This window comes from Bombina bombina, chromosome 4, assembly GCF_027579735.1.
Source record: "Bombina bombina isolate aBomBom1 chromosome 4, aBomBom1.pri, whole genome shotgun sequence".
In the NCBI taxonomy this organism is placed as follows: Eukaryota; Metazoa; Chordata; class Amphibia; order Anura; family Bombinatoridae; genus Bombina; species Bombina bombina.
The window spans coordinates 1,211,089,988-1,211,115,664 of NC_069502.1; the positions used below are offsets into that span (position 1 = coordinate 1,211,089,988).

At 37.0% G+C, this 25,677-nt stretch overlaps 1 protein-coding gene across 2 annotated transcripts in view; it reads right to left on the bottom strand.

The window, feature by feature from the left end:
* LOC128658189 (epoxide hydrolase 1) overlaps positions 1-25,677 on the bottom strand; it is an 86,530-nt gene that overhangs the window by 34,097 nt on the left and 26,756 nt on the right. For both annotated transcript variants that reach the window (XM_053712709.1, XM_053712710.1), the window contains exon 4: positions 3,958-4,138. In XM_053712709.1, coding sequence (XP_053568684.1) covers positions 3,958-4,138 — 181 coding nt within the window. The remainder of the gene's footprint in view (positions 1-3,957; positions 4,139-25,677) is intronic.

Consider the following 25,677-nt stretch of genomic DNA (forward strand, 5'->3'; position numbering starts at 1 on the left):
ATTTCTCTAGGATTACAATGGTGTCACAGTCGTCCAGAGTTGCTAAAACCTCCTTGAGCAATAAGTGGAGGTGTTCAAGCTTAAATTTAAATGCTGTCATTTCAGAGTTAGACTGGAGTAACGCCTTCCCTGAGTGATCTAACAAGCCATGTGGAAAACTAGGCCCCAAAATAAAGATTTATCACCCTCAGAGAAAAAACGTTTTTACTCTAAAACATGCAAACGTTTTTACACTAAGTAATAAGAGTATTAACATGAATATTACCCTTTTTTGCAAGCATGATCCCAGTTGCTGTTAAATCACTGTATCAGGCTTACCTCAAATATACCAGGCACTGTCAGCATTTTCTAGACCTTATCTCTCTAGAAAAAAAATATACTGAACATATCTCAAAGCAGGCAATCTGCAGACCGTCCCCCCAACTGAAGTTTTCTTTCCATACTCTTCAGTTATGTGTGAGAACAGCACTGGACCTTAGTTACAAACCGCTAAGATCATCAAACCTCCAGGCAGAATTCTTCTTCCAATTTCTGCCTGAGAGTAAAAAGTACAACGCCGGTACCGTTTAAAAATAAAAAACTTTTGATTGAAGGTCAAAAACTACACTAATTCACCACATCTCTCTTGATACTTCCTTTCTTGTCGAGAGCTGCAAGAGAATGACTGGGGGTGGCAGTTAGGGGAGGAGCTATATAGACAGCTCTGCTGTGCGTGTCCTCTTGCAGCTTCCTGTTGGGAAGGAGAATATCCCACAAGTAATGGATGAACCTGTGGACTACACCTTTACAAGAGAAATCAGCTCTTTTACCAGCCCTTAAAAGGGCTTTTTGTGGGGCATTGTCACAAAGAAATCAGATCTTTTGCATCTAATCTAAATTCCCCTACACCGCCGCCTCCTATAATAAATGTATTAACCCCTAATCTAATTCCCCTACACCGCCGCCACCTATATTAAATAGATTAACCCCTAATCTAATCCCCCTACACCGCCGCCAGCTATACTAACTATATTAACCCTAATTATATTAGGGTTAATATAGTTATTATATTATATATATTAACTATATTAACCCTAATTATATTAGGGTTAATATAGTTAATATCGTTATTATATTATATATATATATATATATTAAGTATAATAACCCTATCTAACTCTAACATCCCTAACTAAATTCTTATTAAAATAAATCTAATTAATATTAATATTATTAAAATATTCCTATTTAAATCTAAATACTTACCTATAAAATAAACTCTAAGATAGCTACAATGTAATTAATAATTACATTGTAGCTATTTTAGGGTTTATATTTATTTTACAGATAACTTGGTATTTATTTTAACTAGGTACAATAGCTATTAAATAGTTAATAACTATTTAATAGCTACCTAGTTAAAATAATTACCAATTTACCTGTAAAATAAATCCTAGCCTAAGTTACAAATAAACCTACACTATCAATAAATTAAATAAACTACAAATATCTAAACTAAAATACAATTAAATAAACTAAACTAAATTACAAAAAAAACAAACACTAAATTACAAAAAATAAAAAAAGATTACAAGATTTTGAAGCTAATTACACCTATTCTAAGCCCCCTAATAAAATAATAAAGCCCCCCAAAATAAAAAAATGTCCCTACCCTATAATAAATTAAAAAAGTTAACAGCTCTATTACCTTACCAACCCTTAAAAGGGCCTTTTGCGGGGCATGCCCCAAAGAAATCAGCTCTTTTGCCTGTAAAAAAAAAAAAACACAATACCACCCCCCAACATTACAACCCACCACCCACATACCCCTATTCTAAACCCACCCAAACCTACCTTAAAAAACCTAACACTACCCCCCTGAAGATCTCCCTACCTTGTCTTCACCCAGCCGGGCAGAACTCTTCATCCGATCCGGGCGATGTCTTCAATCAAACGACAGAGAAGAAGTCTTCCATCCGGGCGATGTCTTCAATCAAGTGGCAGAGAAGAAGTCTTCCATCCGGGCGATGTCTTGTGTTTTTTTTACAGGCAAAAGAGCTGATTTCTTTGGGGCATGCCCCGCAAAAGGCCCTTTTAAGGGCTGGTAAGGTAATAGAGCTGTTAACTTTTTTTTAATTAAGAATAGGGTAGGGAAATTTTTTTATTTTGCGGGCTTTATTATTTTATTAGGGGGCTTAGAATAGGTGTAATTAGCTTAAAAATCTTGTAATCTTTTTTTATTTTTTGTAATTTAGTGTTTGTTTGTTTTTTGTAATTTAGTTTATTTAATTGTATTTTAGTTTAGATATTTGTAGTTTATTAAATTTATTGATAGTGTAGGTGTATTTGTAACTTAGGTTAGGATTTATTTTACAGGTAAATTATTTTAACTAGGTAGCTATTAAATAGTTAATAACTATTTAATAGCTATTGTACCTAGTTAAAATAAATACCGTTACCTGTAAAATAAATATAAACCCTAAAATAGCTACAATGTAATTATTAATTACATTGTAGCTATCTTGGGGTTTATTTTATAGGTAAGTATATAGTTTTAAATAGGAATATTTTAATTAATAATATTAATTAGATTTATTTTAATAAGAATTTAGTTAGGGATGTTAGAGTTAGAAAGGGTTATTATACTTAATATATATATATAATAACTATATTAACTATATTAACCCTAATATAATTAGGGTTAATATAGTTAATATAGCTGGCGGCGGTGTAGGGGGATTAGATTAGGGGTTAATCTATTTAATATAGGTGGCGGCGGTGTAGGGGGATTAGATTAGGGGTTAATACATTTATTATAGGTGGTGGCGGTGTAGAAGGATTTAGATTAGATGCAAAAGAGCTGATTTCTTTGGGACAATGCCCCGCAAAAAAGCCCTTTTAAGGGCTGGTAAAAGAGCTGATTTCTTTGGGGAAATGACCCACAAAAAGCCCTTTTAAGGGCTGGCAATAGAGCTGTTACTTTGGGGCAATGTCACGCAAAAGGCCCTTTTAAGAGCTGGTAATAGAGGTAATTACTTTAGGGGGATTAGATTAGGGGTTAATGTATTTAATATAGCTGGCGGCGGTATAGGGGGATTAGATTAGGGGTTAATTTAATATAGCTGGCGGCGGTATAGGGGGATTAGATTAGGGGTTAATTAATTTAATATAGCTAGCGGCGGTGTAGGGGGATTAGATTAGGGGTTAATAATTTTAATATAGCTGACAGCGGTGTAAGGGGCTCACATTAGGGGGTAGGTAATGTAGCTGGCGGCGGGGTAGGAGCTCACATTAGGGGGTAGTTAATGTAGGTGGCAACGGTGTAGCTGGATCACATTAGGGGGTTATACTTTTAATGTAGGTGGCGGCGGGGTCCGGGAGCGGCGGTTTAGGGGTTAAATAATTTATTAGGGATTGCGGCGGGGGATCGCGGTTGACAGGTAGATAGACATTGCGCATGCGTTAGGTGTTAGGTTTTATTTAGCAGCTAGTTTAGGGAGTTACGGGGCTCCAAAAGACAGCGTAAGGCTTACTACGGCTGCATTTTGTGGCGAGGTGAAAATGGAGTAAGATTTCTCCATTTTCGCCACGTAAGTCCTTACGCTGTATATTGGATACCAAACTGCGCGGGTGTGGTATACCTGCCTATGGGCCAAAAAACTACGGCCGAAGGCAGAAATATACAAGCGTAACTTCTAGGTTACGCCGTATATAGGATACCAAACCCACGCAAATTTTGGCGTCGCCGGCTTCTGCGGGCAACGCTGTATATCGGATCGAGGCCTTGCATTGCTAACAAAATCTGCTTCTGTACATTTGCCATAATGGGTTGGTACATTTTTCTTTTTTGGCTTGGTAACATCTCCAGCCTCACACCATCATATCTAAAGGTTTGCTCCATAATCTTTATATTTCTTTGAGTTTCCAAGAAAAGGTGATACATCTTGGAATGCGCTAAGTGGCATATGGCGCACGTACCTTCAATGGTTGTTTTGTAGTGGGGATATATGTTGAGATGATCAATTTGCTTGTGTATATCAAAATCATTCCTCCAATAGGAGAGCACTTTCTTGAGGTGGGTGCTGTTAAAGCCATAATGGAACTGTGAATCCTCTAGTGGTGAGGAGAATCGTGTCCGATCCAGGCGCTCATGTAAGTCCTGAAATAAAAAAACAGTAATAAAAAGGTTATATGGCTGGTACAGACTGTGTATAGCTTTATGTTCTGAAAGTTACAGACACTGCAGCCCAGATCAGCTCTGATACACAATGACATTAATATCTATATCTAGTTCCTCTGGTTCAGCCTAATGCCGTCATATTGCAGATATTATCATTATGCTCAAAAGATGATAAAGGAGAGTTTTCTTCTCTAACTATAATACAGGTTTAATGCATTGCTCACATAAATATCCTGCAGGAGGTGTGAAAGCTGCATCCTGTGAGCTCACAGAGTAGAATTAGCTGTAAATTATCATCAGCGTTAATATTGTATCCGAAATTAGATGCACACAAGTCAAATCTCCTACAATCTGTTATGTATATGCTTAAAGGGACATACCCAAACAATTCTCTCATGACAGAGTATACAATCTGTTATATATATGCTTAAAGGGACATACCCAAACAATTCTCTCATGACCAAGTATACAATCTGTTATGTATATGCTTAAAGGGACATACCCAAACAATTCTCTCATGACCGAGTATACAATCTGTTATGTATATGCTTAAAGGGACATACCTAAACAATTCTCTCATGACCGAGTATACAATCTGTTATGTATATGCTTAAAGGGACATACCCAAACAATTCTCTCATGACAGAGTATACAATCTGTTATGTATATGCTTAAAGGGACATACCTAAACAATTCTCTCATGACAGAGTATACAATCTGTTATGTATATGCTTAAAGGGACATACCTAAACAATTCTCTCATGACAGAGTATACAATCTGTTATGTATATGCTTAAAGGGACATACCCAAACAATTCTCTCATGACAGAGTATACAATCTGTTATGTATATGCTTAAAGGGACATACCCAAACAATTCTCTCATGACAGAGTATACAATCTGTTATGTATATGCTTAAAGGGACATACCCAAACAATTCTCTCATGACAGAGTATACAATCTGTTATGTATATGCTTAAAGGGACATACCCAAACAATTCTCTCATGACAGAGTATACAATCTGTTATGTATATGCTTAAAGGGACATACCCAAACAATTCTCTCATGACAGAGTATACAATCTGTTATGTATATGCTTAAAGGGACATACCCAAACAATTCTCTCATGACAGAGTATACAATCTGTTATGTATATGCTTAAAGGGACATACCCAAACAATTCTCTCATGACAGAGTATACAATCTGTTATGTATATGCTTAAAGGGACATACCCAAACAATTCTCTCATGACAGAGTATACAATCTGTTATGTATATGCTTAAAGGGACATACCCAAACAATTCTCTCATGACAGAGTATACAATCTGTTATGTATATGCTTAAAGGGACATACCCAAACAATTCTCTCAAGACTGAGTATACAATCTGTTATGTATATGCTTAAAGGGACATACCCAAACAATTCTCTCATGACCAAGTATACAATCTGTTATGTATATGCTTAAAGGGACATACCCAAACAATTCTCTCATGACAGAGTATACAATCTGTTATGTATATGCTTAAAGGGACATACTAAAACAATTCTCTCATGACCAAGTATACAATCTGTTATGTATATGCTTAAAGGGACATACTAAAACAATTCTCTCATGACAGAGTATACAATCTGTTATGTATATGCTTAAAGGGACATACTAAAACAATTCTCTCATGACCGAGTATACAATCTGTTATGTATATGCTTAAAGGGACATACCCAAACAATTCTCTCATGACAGAGTATACAATCTGTTATGTATATGCTTAAAGGGACATACCCAAACAATTCTCTCATGACAGAGTATACAATCTGTTATATATATGCTTAAAGGGACATACCCAAACAATTCTCTCATGACAGAGTATACAATCTGTTATGTATATGCTTAAAGGGACATACCCAAACAATTCTCTCATGACAGAGTATACAATCTGTTATGTATATGCTTAAAGGGACATACCCAAACAATTCTCTCATGACAGAGTATACAATCTGTTATGTATATGCTTAAAGGGACATACCCAAACAATTCTCTCAAGACCGAGTATACAATCTGTTATGTATATGCTTAAAGGGACATACCCAAACAATTCTCTCATGACCAAGTATACAATCTGTTATGTATATGCTTAAAGGGACATACTAAAACAATTCTCTCATGACCAAGTATACAATCTGTTATGTATATGCTTAAAGGGACATACTAAAACAATTCTCTCATGACAGAGTATACAATCTGTTATGTATATGCTTAAAGGGACATACCCAAACAATTCTCTCATGACCGAGTATACAATCTGTTATGTATATGCTTAAAGGGACATACCCAAACAATTCTCTCATGACAGAGTATACAATCTGTTATGTATATGCTTAAAGGGACATACCCAAACAATTCTCTCATGACAGAGTATACAATCTTAAACAACTTTCTAGTGTATTTTTATTAAAACATTTGTTTCACACTCTTCGTATCCTTTGTTAAAAGAGCAGTAATGCTCTCCTGGGAGCAAGCTGAGCACATCATCTGAGACAATGACAAGAGGCATATACATGCAGCTACCAATCAGCAGTCCTGAGCCTACTTAGGTATTCTTTTCAACAAACGATAACAAGAATTAAGCAAATTAGATAATATAAGTCAATTGTAAAGTTGTTGTATGCTAAATCATGAAAGAAAAAGTATGGCGTTGATATCCCTTTAAAAACACAAGTATCCAGTTAGTGGCAGATCAAGTTCAGGTCTATAATCCTTGCAGTTTATAACTCTGGGAATCTGATAATGAGAGGGATCCTGCTTTTAATACAGAAAATTCAGTGGCAAGATCAGGATTTTACAAAGGAGATACATGAAGGTTTGTAGCATAAGGGTAACAAAGAATACTGAAAGATCAATAAACCCCTAACCACAAGGGCTTCTTTGCTTATTTGGTTGATTGGATCTGTTCTTAGTGTTTACCTGTTAAGATGGTTGCTCATAATTCTGCCATAAACTCAGCGATTTGGTTTTTAATCTAATAAACTGAGACCTTTAATATTCACCACAAATATATCTCTTTATTTATTAGTTTGTTAATAGGAGAGGATATTTCTGTGACACTGGCATGGTCAGTAGAGGTCACATGGTAATGAGGAAAACTAGATGTTTAAAGACCTTTAAGAACCTTACTAGACACTTTAGAAAAAACCTATAGCAATAGGATGAAAACTTGCAGTGAACAGGAGCTGAATAATTGTAGCTGTCCATTGATTTTTTTATGTTCCCCAACTGTATCAGAATCAGATATTGGTTAATGTTTTCCGGAATTAAATATGTGGCAATATGACAAAAGGAATAATAAACACATAAAACATAGATATATAGTCCATTGATATTAACAGTTATATGCAATTAATGTGCTTCTTACATTAATAAAGAGGAAAATAAACTCTTCTGCATGATAAGGAAAGTAATATTTGTGGTACCATCTTTCTATATTTAAGAACCATTTCATACACAGTTTATCTGTCTTGTTTTACTGTGGCATGCTTCAGTATGATGCACTGTACCTATGTCACAGTGGCACATTTATCTGCCACTTGTCTCTGTGACACTTGGTCACAGTAATACACTTTCTCTGTTCATATCAGTGAACTCAATACCAGCCCTCATATGTCACTAACAAGCCAGAATCTAAGGTTTTACCAATTTGAGGTTAATCAGTGATTGAGCAGTGTTCTAACCTAGGCAGTGAAATACTCACACTCTACACTGTTAGGAGTTCTTGAGGCTTTCTCCAATCGCTGGAGTACCCCTTGCCAATTCTTCAAGTACCCCCAGGGATACACGTACCACAGGTTGAGAAACTAGGCTCTCTATTACTTGGAAGCCCCTAAAACCAGGTCCATAGTATTATCTATATAAATACTGTCTGGTGGTTTGGTCTTCTGGGAAAGAACTAGTAGAATACTGATCCTTCAGGATTACTAAAAGAGGGCGTCAGCTTTATGAATATCCTTATATTTCTGTAGGTACAAGTGACAGACAGTATTATACAATATTAATGTCTGGTTATAATTTTGACTGACACGCAGACTGATATAAACCATCGTATTATGTAAACAGGTGTGCTATCTTTGGGCTAGATTATGAGTGGATCACTATTTTGCAACTAAATTACAAAAAATTAAAAAAGATTACAAGAATTTTAAGCTAATTACACGTACTCTAAGCCCCTAATAAAATAACAAAGCCCCCCAAAATAAAAAAAATTTCCCTACCCTAATCTAAATTACAAAAGTTAACAGCTCTATTACCTTACCAGCCCTTAAAATGGCTTTTTGCGGGGCATGCCCCAAATAAATCAGCTCTTTTGCCTGTAAAAAAAAAAACTATACCACCCCCCAACATTACAACCCACCACCCACATACCCCTACTCTAACCCAAACCCCCCTTAAATAAACCTAACACTACCCCCCTGAAGATCTCCCTACCTTGAGTCATCTTCACCCAACCGGGCACCGGTGGACCAAAAGAGGGCATCCGGAGCGGCAGAAGTCTTCATCCTATCCGGGCAGAAGAGGACATCCGGACCGGCAGACATCTTCATCCAAGCAGCATCTTCTATCTTCATCCATCCGACGAGGAGCGGCTCCATCTTCAAGACCTCCAGCGCGGAACATCCTTCTTCAACGACGACTAGACGACGAATGAAGGTTCCTTTAAGTGACGTCATCCAAGATGGCATCCCTCAAATTCCGATTGGCTGATAGGATTCTATCAGCCAATCGGAATTAAGGTAGGAAAAATCTGATTGGCTGATTGAATCAGCCAATCAGATTCAAGTTCAATCGGATTGGCTGATCCAATCAGATTGAGCTTGCATTCTATTGGCTGATCGGAACAGCCAATAGAATGCGAGCTCAATCTGATTGGCTGATTGGATCAGCCAATCCGATTGAACTTGAATCTGATTGGCTGATTCAATCTAGTCGTCGTTGAAGAAGGATGTTCCGCGCCGGAGGTCTTGAAGATGGAGCCGCTCCTCATCGGATGGATGAAGATAGAAGATGCCGCTTGGATGAAGATGTCTGCCGCTCCGGATGCCCTCTTTTGGTCCATCGGTGCCCGGTTGGGTGAAGACGACTCAAGGTAGGGAGATCTTCAGGGGGGTAGTGTTAGGTTTATTTAAGGGGGGTTTGGGTTAGAGTAGGGGTATGTGGGTGGTGGGTTGTAATGTTGGGGGTGGTATTTTGTGTTTTTTTACAGGCAAAAGAGCCGATTTCTTTGGGGCATGCCCCGCAAAAAGCCCTTTTAAGGGCTGGTAAGGTAATAGAGCTGTTAACTTTTGTAATTTAGATTAGGGTAGGGAAAAAAAAATTATTTTGGGGGGCTTTGTTATTTTATTAGGGGGCTTAGAGTAGGTGTAATTAGCTTAAAATTCTTGTAATCTTTTTTTATTTTTTGAAATTTAGTTTAGTTTATTTAATTGTAGGTAATTTATTTAATTAATTTATTGATAGTGTAGTGTTAGGTTTAATTGTATCTTAGGTTAGGATTTATTTTACAGGTAATTTTGTAATTATTTTAACTAGGTAGCTATTAAATAGTAAATAACTATTTAATAGCTATTGTACCTAGTTAAAATAAATACAAAGTTGCCTGTAAAATAAATATAAATCCTAAAATAGCTACAATGTAATTATTCGTTATATTGTAGCTATATTAGGGTTTATTTTACAGGTAAGTATTTAGCTTTAAATAGGAATACTTTATTTAATAAGAGTTAATTTATTTTGTTAGAATAAAATTATATTTAATTTAGGGGGGTGTTAGGGTTAGGGTTAGACTTAGCTTTAGGGGTTAATACATTTATTATAGTAGCGGCGAGGTCCGGTCGGCAGATTAGGGGTTAATACTTGAAGTTAGGTGGCGGCGATGTTAGGGAGGGCAGATTAGGGGTTAATAAGTGTAGGTAAGGTAGCGGCGACGTTGGGGGGGGCAGATTAGGGGTTAATAAATATAATATAGGGGTCGGCGATGTTAGGGGCAGCAGATTAGGGGTACATAGGTATAATGTAGGTTGCGGCGGTGTACGGAGCGGCAGATTAGGGGTTAATAATATAATGCAGGTGTCAGCGATAGCGGGGATGGCAGATTAGGTGTTAATAAAGTGTAAGGTTAGGGGTGTTTAGACTCTGGGTTCATGTTAGGGTGTTAGGTGCAGACTTAGAAAGTGTTTCCCCATAGGAAACAATGGGGCTGCGTTAGGAGCTTAACGCTGCTTTTTTGCAGGTGTTAGGTTTTTTTTCATCCCAAACTGCCCCATTGTTTCCTATGTGGGAATCGTGCACAAGCACGTTTTGCCAGCTTACCGCTACTGTAAGCAACGCTGGTATTGAGGGTTGAAGTGGCGGTACATTAGGCGCAACGTACCCTTTTTGGAGCCTAACGCAGCCACTCAGACAACTCTAAATACCAGCGTTGTCTTAAGGGTGCGTTGGGAAAAAAAGCGGCGTTAGCTACGCGGGTCTTTACCGACAAAACTCTAAATCTAGGCGAGAAAGAGCAGAGATTTGTCCCTTCAAGGAACTTGCAGACAAACCCTTATCCAAACCATCCTGAAGAAACTGTAAAATTCTAGGAATTCTATAAGAATGCCAAAAGAATTTATGAGAAGAACACCATGAAATACAAATCTTCAAAACTCGATAATAAATTTTCCTAAAAACAGATTTACGAGCCTGTAACATAGTATTAATCACCGGGTCAAAGAAACCTCTACGACTAAGCACTAGGCGTTCAATTTCCATACCTTCAAATTTAATGATTTGAGATCCTGATGGAAAAACGGACCTTGAGACAGAAGGTCTAGCCTTAATGGAAGTGGCCAAGGTTGGCAACTGGATATTCGAACAAGATCCGCATACCAAAACCTTTGAGGCCATGCTGGAGCTACCAGCAACACAAATGATTGTTCCATGATGATTTTGGAGATCACTCTTGGAAGAAGAACTAGAGGCGGGAAAATATAAGCAGGTTGGTAATACCAAGGAACTGTCAACACATCCACTGCTTCCGCCTAAGGATCCCTGGACCTGGACAGGTACCTGGAAAGTTTCTTGTTTAGATGAGAAGCCATCAGATCTATTTCTGGAAGATCCCACATCTGAACAATCTGAGAAAACACATCCGGATGGAGGGACCACTCCCCCGAATGTAAAGTCGGACGGCTGAGAAAATCTGCTTCCCAATTGTCTATACCAGGGATATGAACTGCAGAAATTAGACAGGAGCTGGATTCCGCCCAAGCAACTATCCGAGATACTTCTTTCATAACTTGGGGACTGTGGGTCCCACCCTGATGATTGACATATGCCACAGTTCTGATCTTGTCTGTCTGAAAACAAATGAATGGTTCTCTCTTCAACAGAGGCCAAACCTGAAGAGCCCTGAAAATCGCACAGAGTTACAAAATATTGATGGGTAATCTCACCTCTTGAGATTTCCAAACCCCTTGTGCTGTCAGAGATCCCCAGACAGCTCCCCAACCTGAAAGACTTGCATCTATTGTGATTACAGTCCAGGTTGGACGAACAAAAGAGGCCCTTAGAACTATATGATGGTGATCTAACCACCAAGTCAGAGATAGTCTAACATTGGGATTTAAGGATATTAATTATGATATCTTTGTATAATCCCTGCACCACTGGTTCAGCGTACAAAGCTGGAGAGGTCTCATGTGAAAACGAGCAAAGGGGATCGCGTCCGATGCTGCAGTCATGAGACCTAAAACTTCCATGCACATAGCTACTGAAGGGAATGACTGAGACTGAAGGTTCCGATAAGCTAAAACCAATTTTAATCTTCTCTTGTCTGTTAGAGACAGCGTCATGGACACTGAATCCATCTGGAAACCTAAAAAGGTGAGCCTTGTCTGAGGAATCAAAGAACTGTTTGTTAAATTGATCCTCCAACCATGTCTTTGAAGAAACAACACTAGTTGATTTGTGTGAGATTCTGCAGAATGTAAAGACTGAGCTAGTACCAAGATATCATCCAAATAAGGAAACACCAAATGGAAGAGCGACAAATTGGTAATGCTTGTCTAGAAAAGAGAATCTCAGAAACTGATAATGATCTGGATGAATCGGAATATGAAGATATGCATCTTGTAAGTCTATTGTGGACATATAATGCCCTTGCTGAACAAAAAGGCAGAATAGTCCTTATAGTCACCATTTTGAAAGTTGGCACTCTTACATAACGATTCAAAATTTTCAGATCCAGAACTGGCCTGAATGAATTTTCTTTCTTTGGGACAATGAATAGATATGAATAAAACCCCAGAACCTGTTCCTGAAACGGAACTGGTATGATTACCCCTGAAAGCTCCAGGTCTGAAAAACACTTCAGGAAAGCCTGAGCCTTTACTGGATTTGCTGGGATGCATAATAGAATAAATCTTCTCACAGGAGGTCTTACTCTGAATCCTATTGGGTACCCTTGAGAGACAATACTCTGAATCCATTGATTTTGGACAGAATCTCCCCAAATATTTTGGAAGAATCTTAAACTGCCCCCTACCAGCTGAGCTGCAATGAGGGCCGCACCTTAATGCAGACTTGGGGGCTGGCTTTAATTTCTTAAATGGTTTGGACTTACTCCAACTTGAAGAAGGTTTCCAATTGGAACCAGATTCTTTGGGGGAAGGATTAGCTTTCTGTTCCTTATTTTGTCGAAAGGATCGAAAACGGATGGAAGCTTTAGATTTACCCTTAGGTCTTTTATCCTGAGGCAAAAGAACTCCGTTCCCCCAGTGACAGTTGAAATAATTGAATCCAACTGAGAACCAAATAACTTATTACCTTGGAAAGAAAGAGAAAGTAATCTAGACTTAGATACCATGTCAGCATTCCAAGATTTAAGCCACAAAGCTCTCCTAGCTAAAATGGCTAAAGACATAGATTTAACATCAATTTTGACGATATCAAAAATGGCATCACAAATAAAATGATTAGCATGTTGAAGCAAGCGAACAATGCTAGACAAATCAGTATCCGTTTCCTGTTGCGCTAAACTTTCCAACCAAAAAGTTGATGCAGCTGCAACATCAGTCAAAGAAATTGCAGGCCTGAGCAGATGACCAGAATATAAATAGGCTTTCCTTAGATAGGATTCAAGTTTCCTATCTAAATGTACTATCTTCCATAGGAATAGTAGTACGTTTAGCAAGAGTAGAAATAGCCCCATCAACTTTGGGGATCTCTTCCCAAAACTCCAATCTAACTGCTGGCAAAGGATATGATTTTTTAAACCTTGAAGAAGGAATAAAAGAAGTACCAGGCCTATTCCATGTCTTAGAAATCATATCAGAAATAGCATCAGGAACTGGAAAAACCTCTGGAGTAACCACAGGAGGTTTATAAACAGAATTTAAACGTCTACTAGTTTTAACATCCAGAGGACTAGTTTCCTCAATATCCAATGTAATCAACACTTCTTTTAACAAAGAACGAATATACTCCATTTTAAATAAATAAGTAGATTTGTCAGTGTCAATATCTGAGGAAGGATCTTCTGAATCAGATAGATCCTTGTCAGAGGAGGATAATTCAGTATGTTGTTTGAAATTTCATCAACTTTATGAGAAGTTTAAAAGACCTTTCACGTTTATTAGAAGGCAGGATGGCAGACAAACTCTAGAGAAGAAGTAAGGGCGCTAGAGAAGCTTAAAATACCCCTTAAAAGCTTGACAATTGGTTATAAACAAAAAAATGACCAGGGACTTAGATAAATTATATGTATATTTTATAAATCTCAGAATTAGACAAACAACAAACTTAAAAAACACAGAAATATTTTAAAAGGGACGTCTCCCTATAATTTCAAAAATACACTTGTATTAATAAAATCAATATTTATATGGATACCAGAGTGCAATAGTGATAGATACTGGTATTTTTTAAGATAGTTCACTCCTTAGGACATTGCCGTTTATCGGATAATGTCTATATTTAGTCTCAGATGTCAGGTCTACAAAACTCTTGATAGCCGGTCTATATTGTATTTGCAGGTATAAACATCTGCACTTTATCTGTAATTTATCAAGTTAAAACGTCTTACATTTATGGTAACACTTTACCGGTAGCCGATCTTTGTCAAAGGTGCTTCGTGGGTGTTCCTCGAGATCTCGGCGTCTGACGTCACAGTTTCCGGATCAGGGGCTCGTCTCTACCCAGCCAACCAGAACCTCCATGGGTTCCAGTCTATTTATCTGCTGTTGTCCGGTCCGTTTCTTAATGCTTGGATTACAGTTGGAGATTGCTCTTAATGCTCTGCATGCAACCTCTGTTTATGCTATCCGCCAGGGGATAGAGAAAGATGAAATTACAACCCGGGTTGATAACTTTTCCTCTGTCTAATGGTGGTTCGGTATGTGGTACTAGTGTTTTCTACGCGTTTCACACCTTTCAGAGATTTATAAAATATACATATAATTTATCTAAGTCCCTGGTCATTTTTTGTTTATAACCAATTGTCAAGCTTTTAAGGGGTATTTTAAGCTTCTCTAGCGCCCTTACTTCTTCTCTAGAGATTGCCTAAATTTCCATTGTAACAGTCTGAAGGATCTGTTATTTAGTTAAGGTGTTTGATACCCTACACTAAGCGCACTTCAATTACCCACCACCACACACGGATGGCAGACAAAGCCTTCTGAATTGCATCAGCAATAAAATCTTTTAAATTCACAGGTATATCTTGTACATTAGATGTTGAAGGAACAACAGGCAATGTACTATTACTGATGGACACATTCTCTGCATGTAAAAGCTTATCATGACAACTATTACATACCACAGCTGGAGATATAATCTCCACAAATTTACAACAAATGCACTTAGCTTTGGTAGAACGGTTATCATGCAGCAGGGTTCCAACAGTGGTTTCTGAGACAGGATCAGATTGAGACATCTTGCAAATGTAAGAGAAAAAACAACATATAAAGCAAAATTATCAATTTCCTTATATGGCAGTTTCAGGAATAGGAAAAAAAATGCAAACAGCATAGCCCTCTGATAACGAAAAAGGCAAGAGGCATATAGGAATGGGGTTTTAAATAATGAAAATATTTGGCGCCAAATATGACGCACAACGCAAACAGAATTTTTTTTGGCGCTAACATCCGGAAATGACACACTCGCGTCATTAAAGACGCAAGCTTGTGAAAGGAGCTCGGCGTCATTGAACGTATAGCAGATAGCCAAATCAGTGCTGAAACAGTTATCAGTAGAGGTAATGGAATATGAGAGTATATCGTCGATCTGAATAAGGGAGGTAGGAGATGAATCTCTACGACTGATAACAGAGAACCTATGAAATAGATCTCCCGTAAGGAAAACCATTGCATTCAATTGGTGATACTCCCTTCACATCCCTCTGACATTCACTGTACTCTGAGAGGAATCAGGCTTCAAAATGCTGAGAAGCGCATATCAACGTAGAATCTAAGCACAAACTTACTTCACCACCTCCATAGGAGGCAAAGTTTGTAAAAACTGAATTGTGGGTGTGGTGAGGGGTGTATTTATAGGCATTTTGAGGTTTGGGAAACTTTGCCCCTCCTGGTAGGATTGTATATCCCATACGTCACTAGCTCATGGAGTTCTTGCCAATTACATGAAAGAAATTAAAATTATATATATATTTTATTGCACATACATACACACATTTAGACATGTATACCTATGCTTATATATGTTAAAGCCCTTTGTAGCCTTTTTTTCCCAAACACCATATACCATCTATTTTTGATCCCTTCCTACTTTTCAAATAATTTTTTAAAAATAATTTTTATCAGAGTTTTTATTAGTAACTGTACTATTTCATTTTACGCAAGCTCTCAAGTTGTGCTAACCGCTGGAACGTAAATCACGATTTCGCTCGAGCGAACAGGCTTACTTTCAACTCGTACTACATGCGCTATTTCCGTCACTACAGTTAGCACGCCACTCTGTTGGTTTACTGGAATTAATCTTTAACGGTTATCTTTACATTTACTTGTTAGTATCTGTACTTATTGATAACGGGAACAAAAGGCACAATTATAAATTATCTATAGATTTATATCAGTAATGAATCACTGCATTGCAAAAGGTCTGCAAACAATATAAGGTCTAGATTACATGTATCAGGTACGTGAAAGGATTGGGTTAAACAACTTGTGATACCATATGGAGCAGAGGGGGATTTCTACATAACACTCTGCATGTTAACAATGGCGGCCCCATGTAATCTAGGTCAGAAATGTTTTATAGTCATTTAAAACTTTAGTTTTATTTGTAAAGTTTGCATTGTTGTAAAGTCTAGGAACAAACCCTTTGAAAAGCTTCTCATCTCCCTGGCTCTATAAAGGTACAGTTAAAAAAAAAAAATCTGGATACGTATTTATACAGTCTTGCATATATACACACACACGTTGATTGGGAGTAGCCGTGTTAGTCCAGAGATTCAGATATCAAAATAACAAAAGTACTGCATTGAGCAATGATACTTTTTTATTGGACTAACTATACATTTATAAGATGACAAGCTTGCGGGAGAATGTCTTCCTTTTTCAAGTCTGAAGCAATACTGACCAATTTGATGGAATTTACAGATTATATTTTAAAACACAGGCTAAAAAGACAGAAAGTGTTACAGAGGGGGGTTTAGGAGACAGAGGCAGACAGTGTCAGTAAAGGATTACAGACAGGGGAAATATATGGTTATACACAAAGCATATACTTACAAAGTTATATATCAATAGTGGAGTGCACCTAGCGCCTACTAAATAAGACCTCTGGCTTTGATAATTTGACACCTAGTTGTCAAAATGGAAAGATGAAACTAATAAGGTATACCAAAGCGCCAACTATACGAAGGCTGGGTCTAAACCAAAGCGCCAACTATACGAAGGCTGGGTCTGGACCAAATGCAATATTGTCAAACGATTACAATAAACAATTTATTGAGTACACAAATAAGTTAAAAACATGGATCCATGTATAAACAATCAAATTTATACAACAATAATAGCTAAATGAATAGTTAAAACAAATAGTTATGTAACAGATATAGCATTTACAATTTTGCAAACATTGCTCTTAAAAATATTCCTAAAAAATTCAAAATTTAGTATAAGGCTCACAACAGAAATTAAACTTTGTGTTTATCACATACACATAATAGGTGAAATATATTAGTCAGTTATATAATATTATCTAACCAATAATGTTCTTGATTCTATGCAATGCTCCAAAATATTGCCAATAGTAACTAATGTGTAAGGCTCCGAGTAAGACCTTTAACTCTGTGTTTAACACATACGCATTGTCAAGTAAAAAATATTGTGACAGCAATATGCCAATGTAAAAAATGTGTATCAAAAAAGTTGTGTGCAAAAACTAGTGTACAAGACTTATTAATGGTCAAAAAAATTAGGTTGATCTTCAAAAAACGTGAATTAAGAACAAAGATTGTGAAAAATGAAAAAACAAAAATTTACAAAAACATTGTGGTGTGTTCAAATAGTGACTTATATAAATGTAAATAATAGTCCAAAAAATAGTCCAACAGTGAAATCAAGAACATTATTGGTTAGATAATATTATATACCGGTAACTGACTAATATATTTCACCTATTATGTGTATGTGGTAAACACAAAGTTGAATTTCTGTTGTGAGCCTTATACTTAATTTGGAATTTTTTATGAATATTTTTAAAGAGCAATGTTTGCACAATTTTAAATGCCATATCTGCTATATAACTATTTGTTTTAACTATTCATTTAGCTATTATTGCTGTATAAATTTGTGTATGTGGTAAACACAAAGTTGAATTTCTGTTGTGAGCCTTATACTAAATTTGGAATTTTTTAGGAATATTTTTAAGAGCAATGTTTGCAAAATTTTAAATGCTATATCTGTTACATAACTATTTGTTTTAACTATTCATTTAGTTATTATTGTTGTATAAATTTGATTGTTTATACATGGATCCATGTTTTTAACTTATTTGTGTACTCAATAAATTGTTTATTGTAATTGTTTGATAATATTGCATTTGGTCCAGACCCAGCCTTCGTATAGTTGGCGCTTTGGTATACCTTATTAGTTCAAAGTTATATATCAACATGAAATCAATATGTATAAAGATGTGAAATTAGGTATACAGGGGGAATATAAAATAGTCAAAAAAGGAGAAAGGAGAGAAAGAAAAAAAAGGCAATAATAATAATAATGACAAAAGTGTGGACATAGGCTTACCTGCATACCTATGCATAGAGAGTGTGGAATGTACAATGTAATTGACTAAATGAAAGTACATTACAAAAATGTTTGATAATAATGTGTTAAGAAACCAGAGTCCACATTTAGTCCAGAAATAAAACAAGCTGAAGTGCATTATCATTTTCATTTCAAAGGTTTTTCTTTCCATGGCGTTTTTGAAGTTGCCTCTGAGAATCTTGATTTTGAGGTTTTGGATCTAGTGGTCAGGTTGGGTGAAATGGTGACCAACAGGGGTGCAGTATTTTGTTTCACAGTGGTTTTTGATTGAGTGTCTGTGTAAGTTCATCCGAAGGTGCAGTTTTTGGCTTGTTTCTCCAATATAACATCCCATTTCACATGCAGTGCAATGTATTATGTATACCACATTTGCAGATATACATGAATATGCCCCTTTAATCTTATAGGATTTACTCTTGTGATTAGCTGTGCTGCTTTCATAAATGTGTTGACATAGTTTGCAGAGAGCTTTGTTGCAGCGCTTGGTTCCATTTTGAGTGTTCTTTTTATCAAGGGGTAGCTTTCTGTGGACCAGTTTCTGTTTTAGGTTGGATGGTTGTCTGAGTGCCAGGATAGGGGGTTTTGGAAAGATTTTTTTGAGTGTGGGATCCTCTAAGAGTAGTGGCTGTAAGTCTTTTATGATTTTTCGTATTCCTTCTACAGCAGGGTTATATTTGATTACTAATGGGATACGCAATATGTTTTTCTTCTCCCTGTATTGTAGCAAGCGTTCACGTGGGGTATTGAGGGCAGAGTTAATTTGTTTGTAACCCTTGTTTTGTAACCTTTATCTCTGAATGATTGGGACAGTGTGATGAGATGTTTGTCATGGTCCTTGGTGTCTGAGCAAATTCTGTGATATCTGGTGGCCTGATGTGATTAGGGTTGCCAGGTGTCCGGTATTAGACCGGACAGTCCGGTATTTTAATTTTCTGGCCGGTAATGTCTATAGAAGACAACCGGACACCACTTCTGCTCAATTGCCGTGGGTTTCGGTGGTGTGATGCGCTGCAGTGCCAGCTAGGGTAGGCAGGAGCGGTAGCAACTGAGTAAGGCAGTGGGCACTGAGGTTAGATAATCTGAGCCATCCAGGGTGTGTGTATGTCCAAGCATTAGTGTCAGTGACCGTGAGTCAGGTGTTGTGCCGCAGTGCCGGCTGGGGTAGGCGTGGTATGTGACATCACCAAGTGCAGCACCGGTGCTGTGCTTTGAAAACTTTCAACGGAGTGAGTCAGGCAGTCTGGCTGTCAGTGAGGGTTTTGATTTACAAAAAAAGATAACCCACAACAGTAGGTAAAAAGAAATGCCTTTAAGCACAATTAGAAAAAGTATATAGCTCAGATGTATATATTTTAAAAATTAACTTTTATTGATATAAATTATAAGAATAGACAGCAAGAGAATTCGCTTCCCTGCAAAATTTAAAAACACTACAATACTGGTCATGAGAGTAAATCCAGTTAAATTCAAACTTTATTAGTAGGTAGTTTGAGGTAACTGGTTATACACTCTTGGACAGAATATATTGGCCTAGATATCTAGCGTGTTAAATGTATCATTCATCAAGTATTACTGTGAACTTTCAAGCTTCGTTTAAAGAGCTACAATATTGCCAACGATAATACTGTTAATCTTTGACCGAGTAGGAAATAATATTTTGCAGGCGTGGTAAATGCTTATATGTCACTGCATTCTGCAATGGATTCTCACAATTAATATTTAAACTTCCAAAGAACTCCGGTCGTAACAGATTGTAATAAGCTTAGAGCCCTATACACAGAGGGTACTAACGTACCAGATCATATGATATTAAGCTAGAGACTGCTTTATAAACTGCTAATAGATAGCCTAACAGTTACGCTACAAAATCTAACTGCCGCCCTGGCTTTGCACCAGGAATGCGGTAGTTAAAATTATAAATTTAAAGTTGAATGTGATAAATATTCATTAGTTTGACCAGAAAAGAGCAAGTTAAAATAACGGAGGGTTTTTATTTAACTTGCAGCCTGACAGACTTTGGGAGCAAGCCTGGGAAATTAACAGTTACCTCACAGATCGTTAAGGTATGATAGTGAGCCTCAGTGTAGTTATAGATACTCTGTAGAGTTTTCCTTCGTGCTATATAGTATTCAAAATGGCTATAGAGAGTGATACTACTGACACACAGTGTTACATTTTAAGGAACTACAGTATGCATCCTTCTTTTGGATAAATTGAAACCATTGCGAAATATAGTTTCATCAATACCTATAGAGGAGATTGGCACTATCCTTTTTTTTTTTTTATACATGGCTTTTTCTTAGAGTCAATTTATTTTATAATTATATGTGCATATAGTTTTTAAGCACCATAGGTTCTAATACTGAATCGATTACTTTAAATTTCTTTACCACCGGTGGTTGAATACATGAATTTTATTATTATTGTATGGAATAAATAATCTGATATCTTGTATACCCATTACTGGTTGATGTGTTTTTGCTTTTAGCGCTTCTTTTAGTTTACCCCAAATGGAAGAGCGACAAATTGGTAATGCTTATCTAGAAAAGAGAATCTCAGAAACTCATAGTGGTCTGGATGAATCGGAATATGAAGATATGCATCCTGTAAGTCTATTGTGGACATATAATGCCCTTTCTGAACAAAAGGTAGAATAGTCCTTATAGTCACCATTTTGAAAGTTGGCACTCTTACATAACGATTCAAAATTTTTAGATCCAGAACTGGCCTGAAAGAATTTTCTTTCTTTGGGACAATGAATAGATTTGAATAAAACCCCAGACCCTGTTCCTGAAACTAAACTGGTATGATTACCCCTGAAAGCTCTAGATCTGAAACACACTTCAGAAAAGCCTGAGCCTTCACTGGATTTGCTGGAACGTGTGAGAGAAAAAAAAACTCTTCTCACAGGAGGTCTTACTCTGAAACCTATTTGATACGCTTGAGAGACAATACTCTGAATTTATTGATTTTGGACAGAATCTGCCCAAATGTTTTGGAAAAATTTTAGTCTGCTCCCCCACCAGCTGAGCTGGAATGAGGGCCGCACCTTCATGCAGACTTGGGGACTGGCTTTGGTTTCTTAAAAGGCTTGGATCTATTCCAACTTGAAGGTTTCCAATTGGAACCAGATTCTTTGTGGAAAGGATTAGCTTTCTGTTCCTTATTCTGTCGAAAAGAACGGAAACAAGTAGAAGCTTTAGGATTTACCCTTAGATCTTTTATCCTGAGGTAAAAAACTCCCTTCCCCCCAGTGACAGTTGAAATAATTGAATCCAACTGAGAACCAAATAAATTGTTACCTTGGAAAGAAAGTGATAGTAATCTAGACTTAGATACCATGTCAGGATTCCAATATTTAAGCCACAAAGCTCTTCTAGCTAAAATAGCTAAAGACATAGATTTAATATCAATTTTGATGAGATCAAAAATAGCATCACAGATAAAATGGTTAGCATGTTGAAGCAAGCAACAATGCTAGACAAATCAGGATCTGTTTCCTGCTGCACTAAGCTTTCCAACCAAAAAGTTGATGCAGCTGCAACATCAGCCATAGAAATGGCAGGCCTGAGAATATAGCCAGAATATAAATAAGCTTTCCTTAGATAAGATTCAAGTTTCCTGTCTAAAGGATCCTTAAAAGAAGCACTGTCTTCCATTGGAATAGTAGTACGTTTGTGTCAGGATGCCAGGATTCAGACTGAGATGAGAAGTGCAAAAATGATCCCACCTTAATTAATAGCAAAAAATAACTGAAAAAGTCCACAAGTCAAATAACAAGCCAGGAATCAAAACCAGAGCTGGTAGTCAGATGAGCCAAATCGAATAGTCAGACGAGCTGAGTCAGGAGCCAAAGCGAGTAGTCAGACGAGCCGGAATCAGAAACAAGGAGAACAGCATAGTCAGGAACAAGCCAGGGATCAGGAACCAGGAGGGACGTCAGACAGCCAGGTAATACACAGGAGCTCTCACAAACAGGTCTGGGACAAAGCAAGGGCAAAGCATACTGAACAGAGGCCCTTTAAATAATAAGTGATGACATCACAATTCTGAGACTGCATCCTGTCTCACATGGATGATGCACACCAGTCTGGCCATAAAAGGAAGTGCAGGAAATGAGCAGCATCACACAGTATGCACCAGAGTCAGCAAGAGAGGTGAGTAAAATGGCTGCCAGCAGCATATGGCAAACAAAGCAGGGGAAAACCCTGACAGTTTGGCAAGAGTAGAAATACCCCCATCAACTTTGGGGATCTTTTCCCAAAACTCCAATCTAACTGCTGGCAAAGGATACAACTTTTTAAAACTAGAAGAATGAATAAAAGAAGTACCAGCCCTATTCCATTCCTTTGAAATCATATCAGAAATAACATCAGGCACTGGAAATACCTCTGGAGTAACCACATGAGGTTTATAAACAGAATTTAAACATTTACTAGTTATAATATCAAGAGGACTAGTTTCCTCAATATCCAAAAGTAATCAACACCTCTTTTAACAAGGAACGAATATATTCCATCTTAAAAAGATAAGTAGATTTGTCAGTGTCAATATCTGAGGTAGGATCTTCTGAATCAGATAGATCCTCAGAGGATAATTCAGTATGTTGTCAGTAATTTGAAATTTCATTAATTTTATGAGAAGTTTTAAAAGACCTTTTATGTTTATTAGAAGGCGGGATGGCAGACAAAGCCTTCTGAATAGAATCAGCAATAAAATCTTTTAAATTCACATGTACATTAGATTTTGAAGGAACAACAACATGCAGTGTACTATTACTGATGGACACATTCTCTGCATGTAAAAGCTTATCATGACAACTATTACATACCACAGCTGGAGATATAATCTCCACAAATTTACAACAAATGCACTTTGCTTTGGTAGAACTGTTATCAGGCAGCAGGGTTCCAACAGTGCTTTCTGAGACAGGATCAGATTGAGACATCTTGCAAATGTAAGAGGAAAAAAAAAAAACATATAAAGCAAAATTATCAATTTCCTGTATGGCAGTTTCAGGAATGGCAAAAAAATGCAAACAGCATAGCCCTCTGAGCATAAAAAAGGCAAGAGGCATATAGGAAGTGGGGTTTAAATAATTAAATTATTTGACGTCAAGTATGACGCGCAACGCAAAATGAAATTTTTTGGCGCTAACAACATCCGGAAATGACGCAACTCGCGTCATGGCAGACGCAACCTTGTGCAAGAAAGCCTGGCGTCAACTAAGACGCCGGAAATGATGAATTTGCGCCACCGAACGTACCTTCATGCCAAAAAAATTATCTCGCCAAGAAGGACGCAATAAATATCAGCATTTTGCGACCTCGCGAGCCTAATTGTGCCTGAGAAAATTAATGAAAGAATAGTCAATTTGTAGAAAAGACTATACCCCAGGTAAGAAAAAATAACTTCCTAAATATGTTTCCCAATTTTGAAACTGATAGTCTGCAAAAGGAAATATACATAAACCTGACTCATGGCAAATATAAGTACAATACATATATTTAAAACTTTATATTAATACATAAAGTGCCAAACCATAGCTGAGAGTGTCTTAATTAATGAAAACATACTTACCGAAAGACACCCATCCACATATAGCAGATAGCCAAACCAGTACTGAAAAAGTATCAGTAGAGGTAATGGAATATGAGAGTATATCGTCGATCTGAAAAGGGGAGGTAGGTGATGGATCTCTATGACTGATAACAGAGAACCTTTGAAAAGATTTCCCGTGAGCAGAACAACAGAATCAATAGGTGATACTCCCTTCACATCCCTCTGACAAACACTGTACTCTGAGAGGAATCGGTCTGAGAAGTGCATATCACAGAAGAAAATCAAGCACAAACTTACTTCACCACCTCCATAGGAGGCAAAGTTTGTCAAAACTGAATTGTGGGTGTGGTGAGGGGTGTATTTATAGACATTTTGAGGTTTGTGAAACTTTGCCCATCCTGGTAGGATTGTATATCCCATACGTCAAAAATAACACATGTATGAATTTGAACAGGAGGGGTTGAGGACACACCTTATAATTGACATGTGGAAGATAAGGTCAAAATACCTACTGAATTCTGCTTGATTATGGATCTAAAGCAGTGATTATAGGGCTATCAGTTTGTAATTTTAATGAGGCAGATGGAGCAACAGTCATATCAAAAAAGAGAGAGAGGAATACAAATGGAGTGACACTGCAAATATACTATCTATGTATATATTAGTGTATGTGCATATAAATATATATGATATACATGTATCTGTTTATCAGTATATATATATATTTTTTACATTTATTTATATAATATATATATATATATATATATATATATATATATATATATATATATATATATATATATATATATATATACATACAGTGAGGCCCCGGTTTACGCACGACTCGGTTTACGAAATCGAAATTTGAAGAAAATTTGACTCGGTTTACGAATTTTTTTCGCAATACGAAACAAAATGCCGGTTTGCCCCCCTCGGTTTACGAATATTTTTCGCAATACGAAACCAGTGGCCCCTGTGCCCCCTGCATACTCAAGTATGATTGAATTAATATTGAATTAATGAAGTTTGGGTACCAGTGTGGAGGTGTTGGAGAGGTTTTGGAGCCATTTTGCAGCAAGTTGTTGAGCCTTTTGGAGCCATTTGCAGCAAGTTGTTAAGCCTTTTGGAGCCATTTGCAGCAAGTTGTGGAGCCTTTTGGAGACATTGGAGCCATTTGCAGCAAGTTGTTAAGCCTTTTGGAGCATTTTTTTGACACTTTATTTGAATTTTTTCGGACCTCCGGAACGCATTAATTGATTTTCAATGCATTCCTATGGGAAACCGTGTTTCGGTTTACGAATTTTTCGCAATACGAAACGACCCGGAGAACGAATTAAATTCGTAAACCGAGGCCTCACTGTATATATATATGTGTATATACACACACATACACATTATATATATATATATACACACACAGGGAGTGCAGAATTATTAGGCAAGTTGTATTTTTGAGGATTAATTTTATTATTGAACAACAACCATGTTCTCAATGAACCCAAAAAACTCATTAATATCACAGCTGAATAGTTTTGGAAGTAGTTTTTAGTTTGTTTTTAGTTATAGCTATTTTAGGGGGATATCTGTGTGTGCATGTGACTATTACTGTGCATAATTATTAGGCAACTTAACAAAAAACA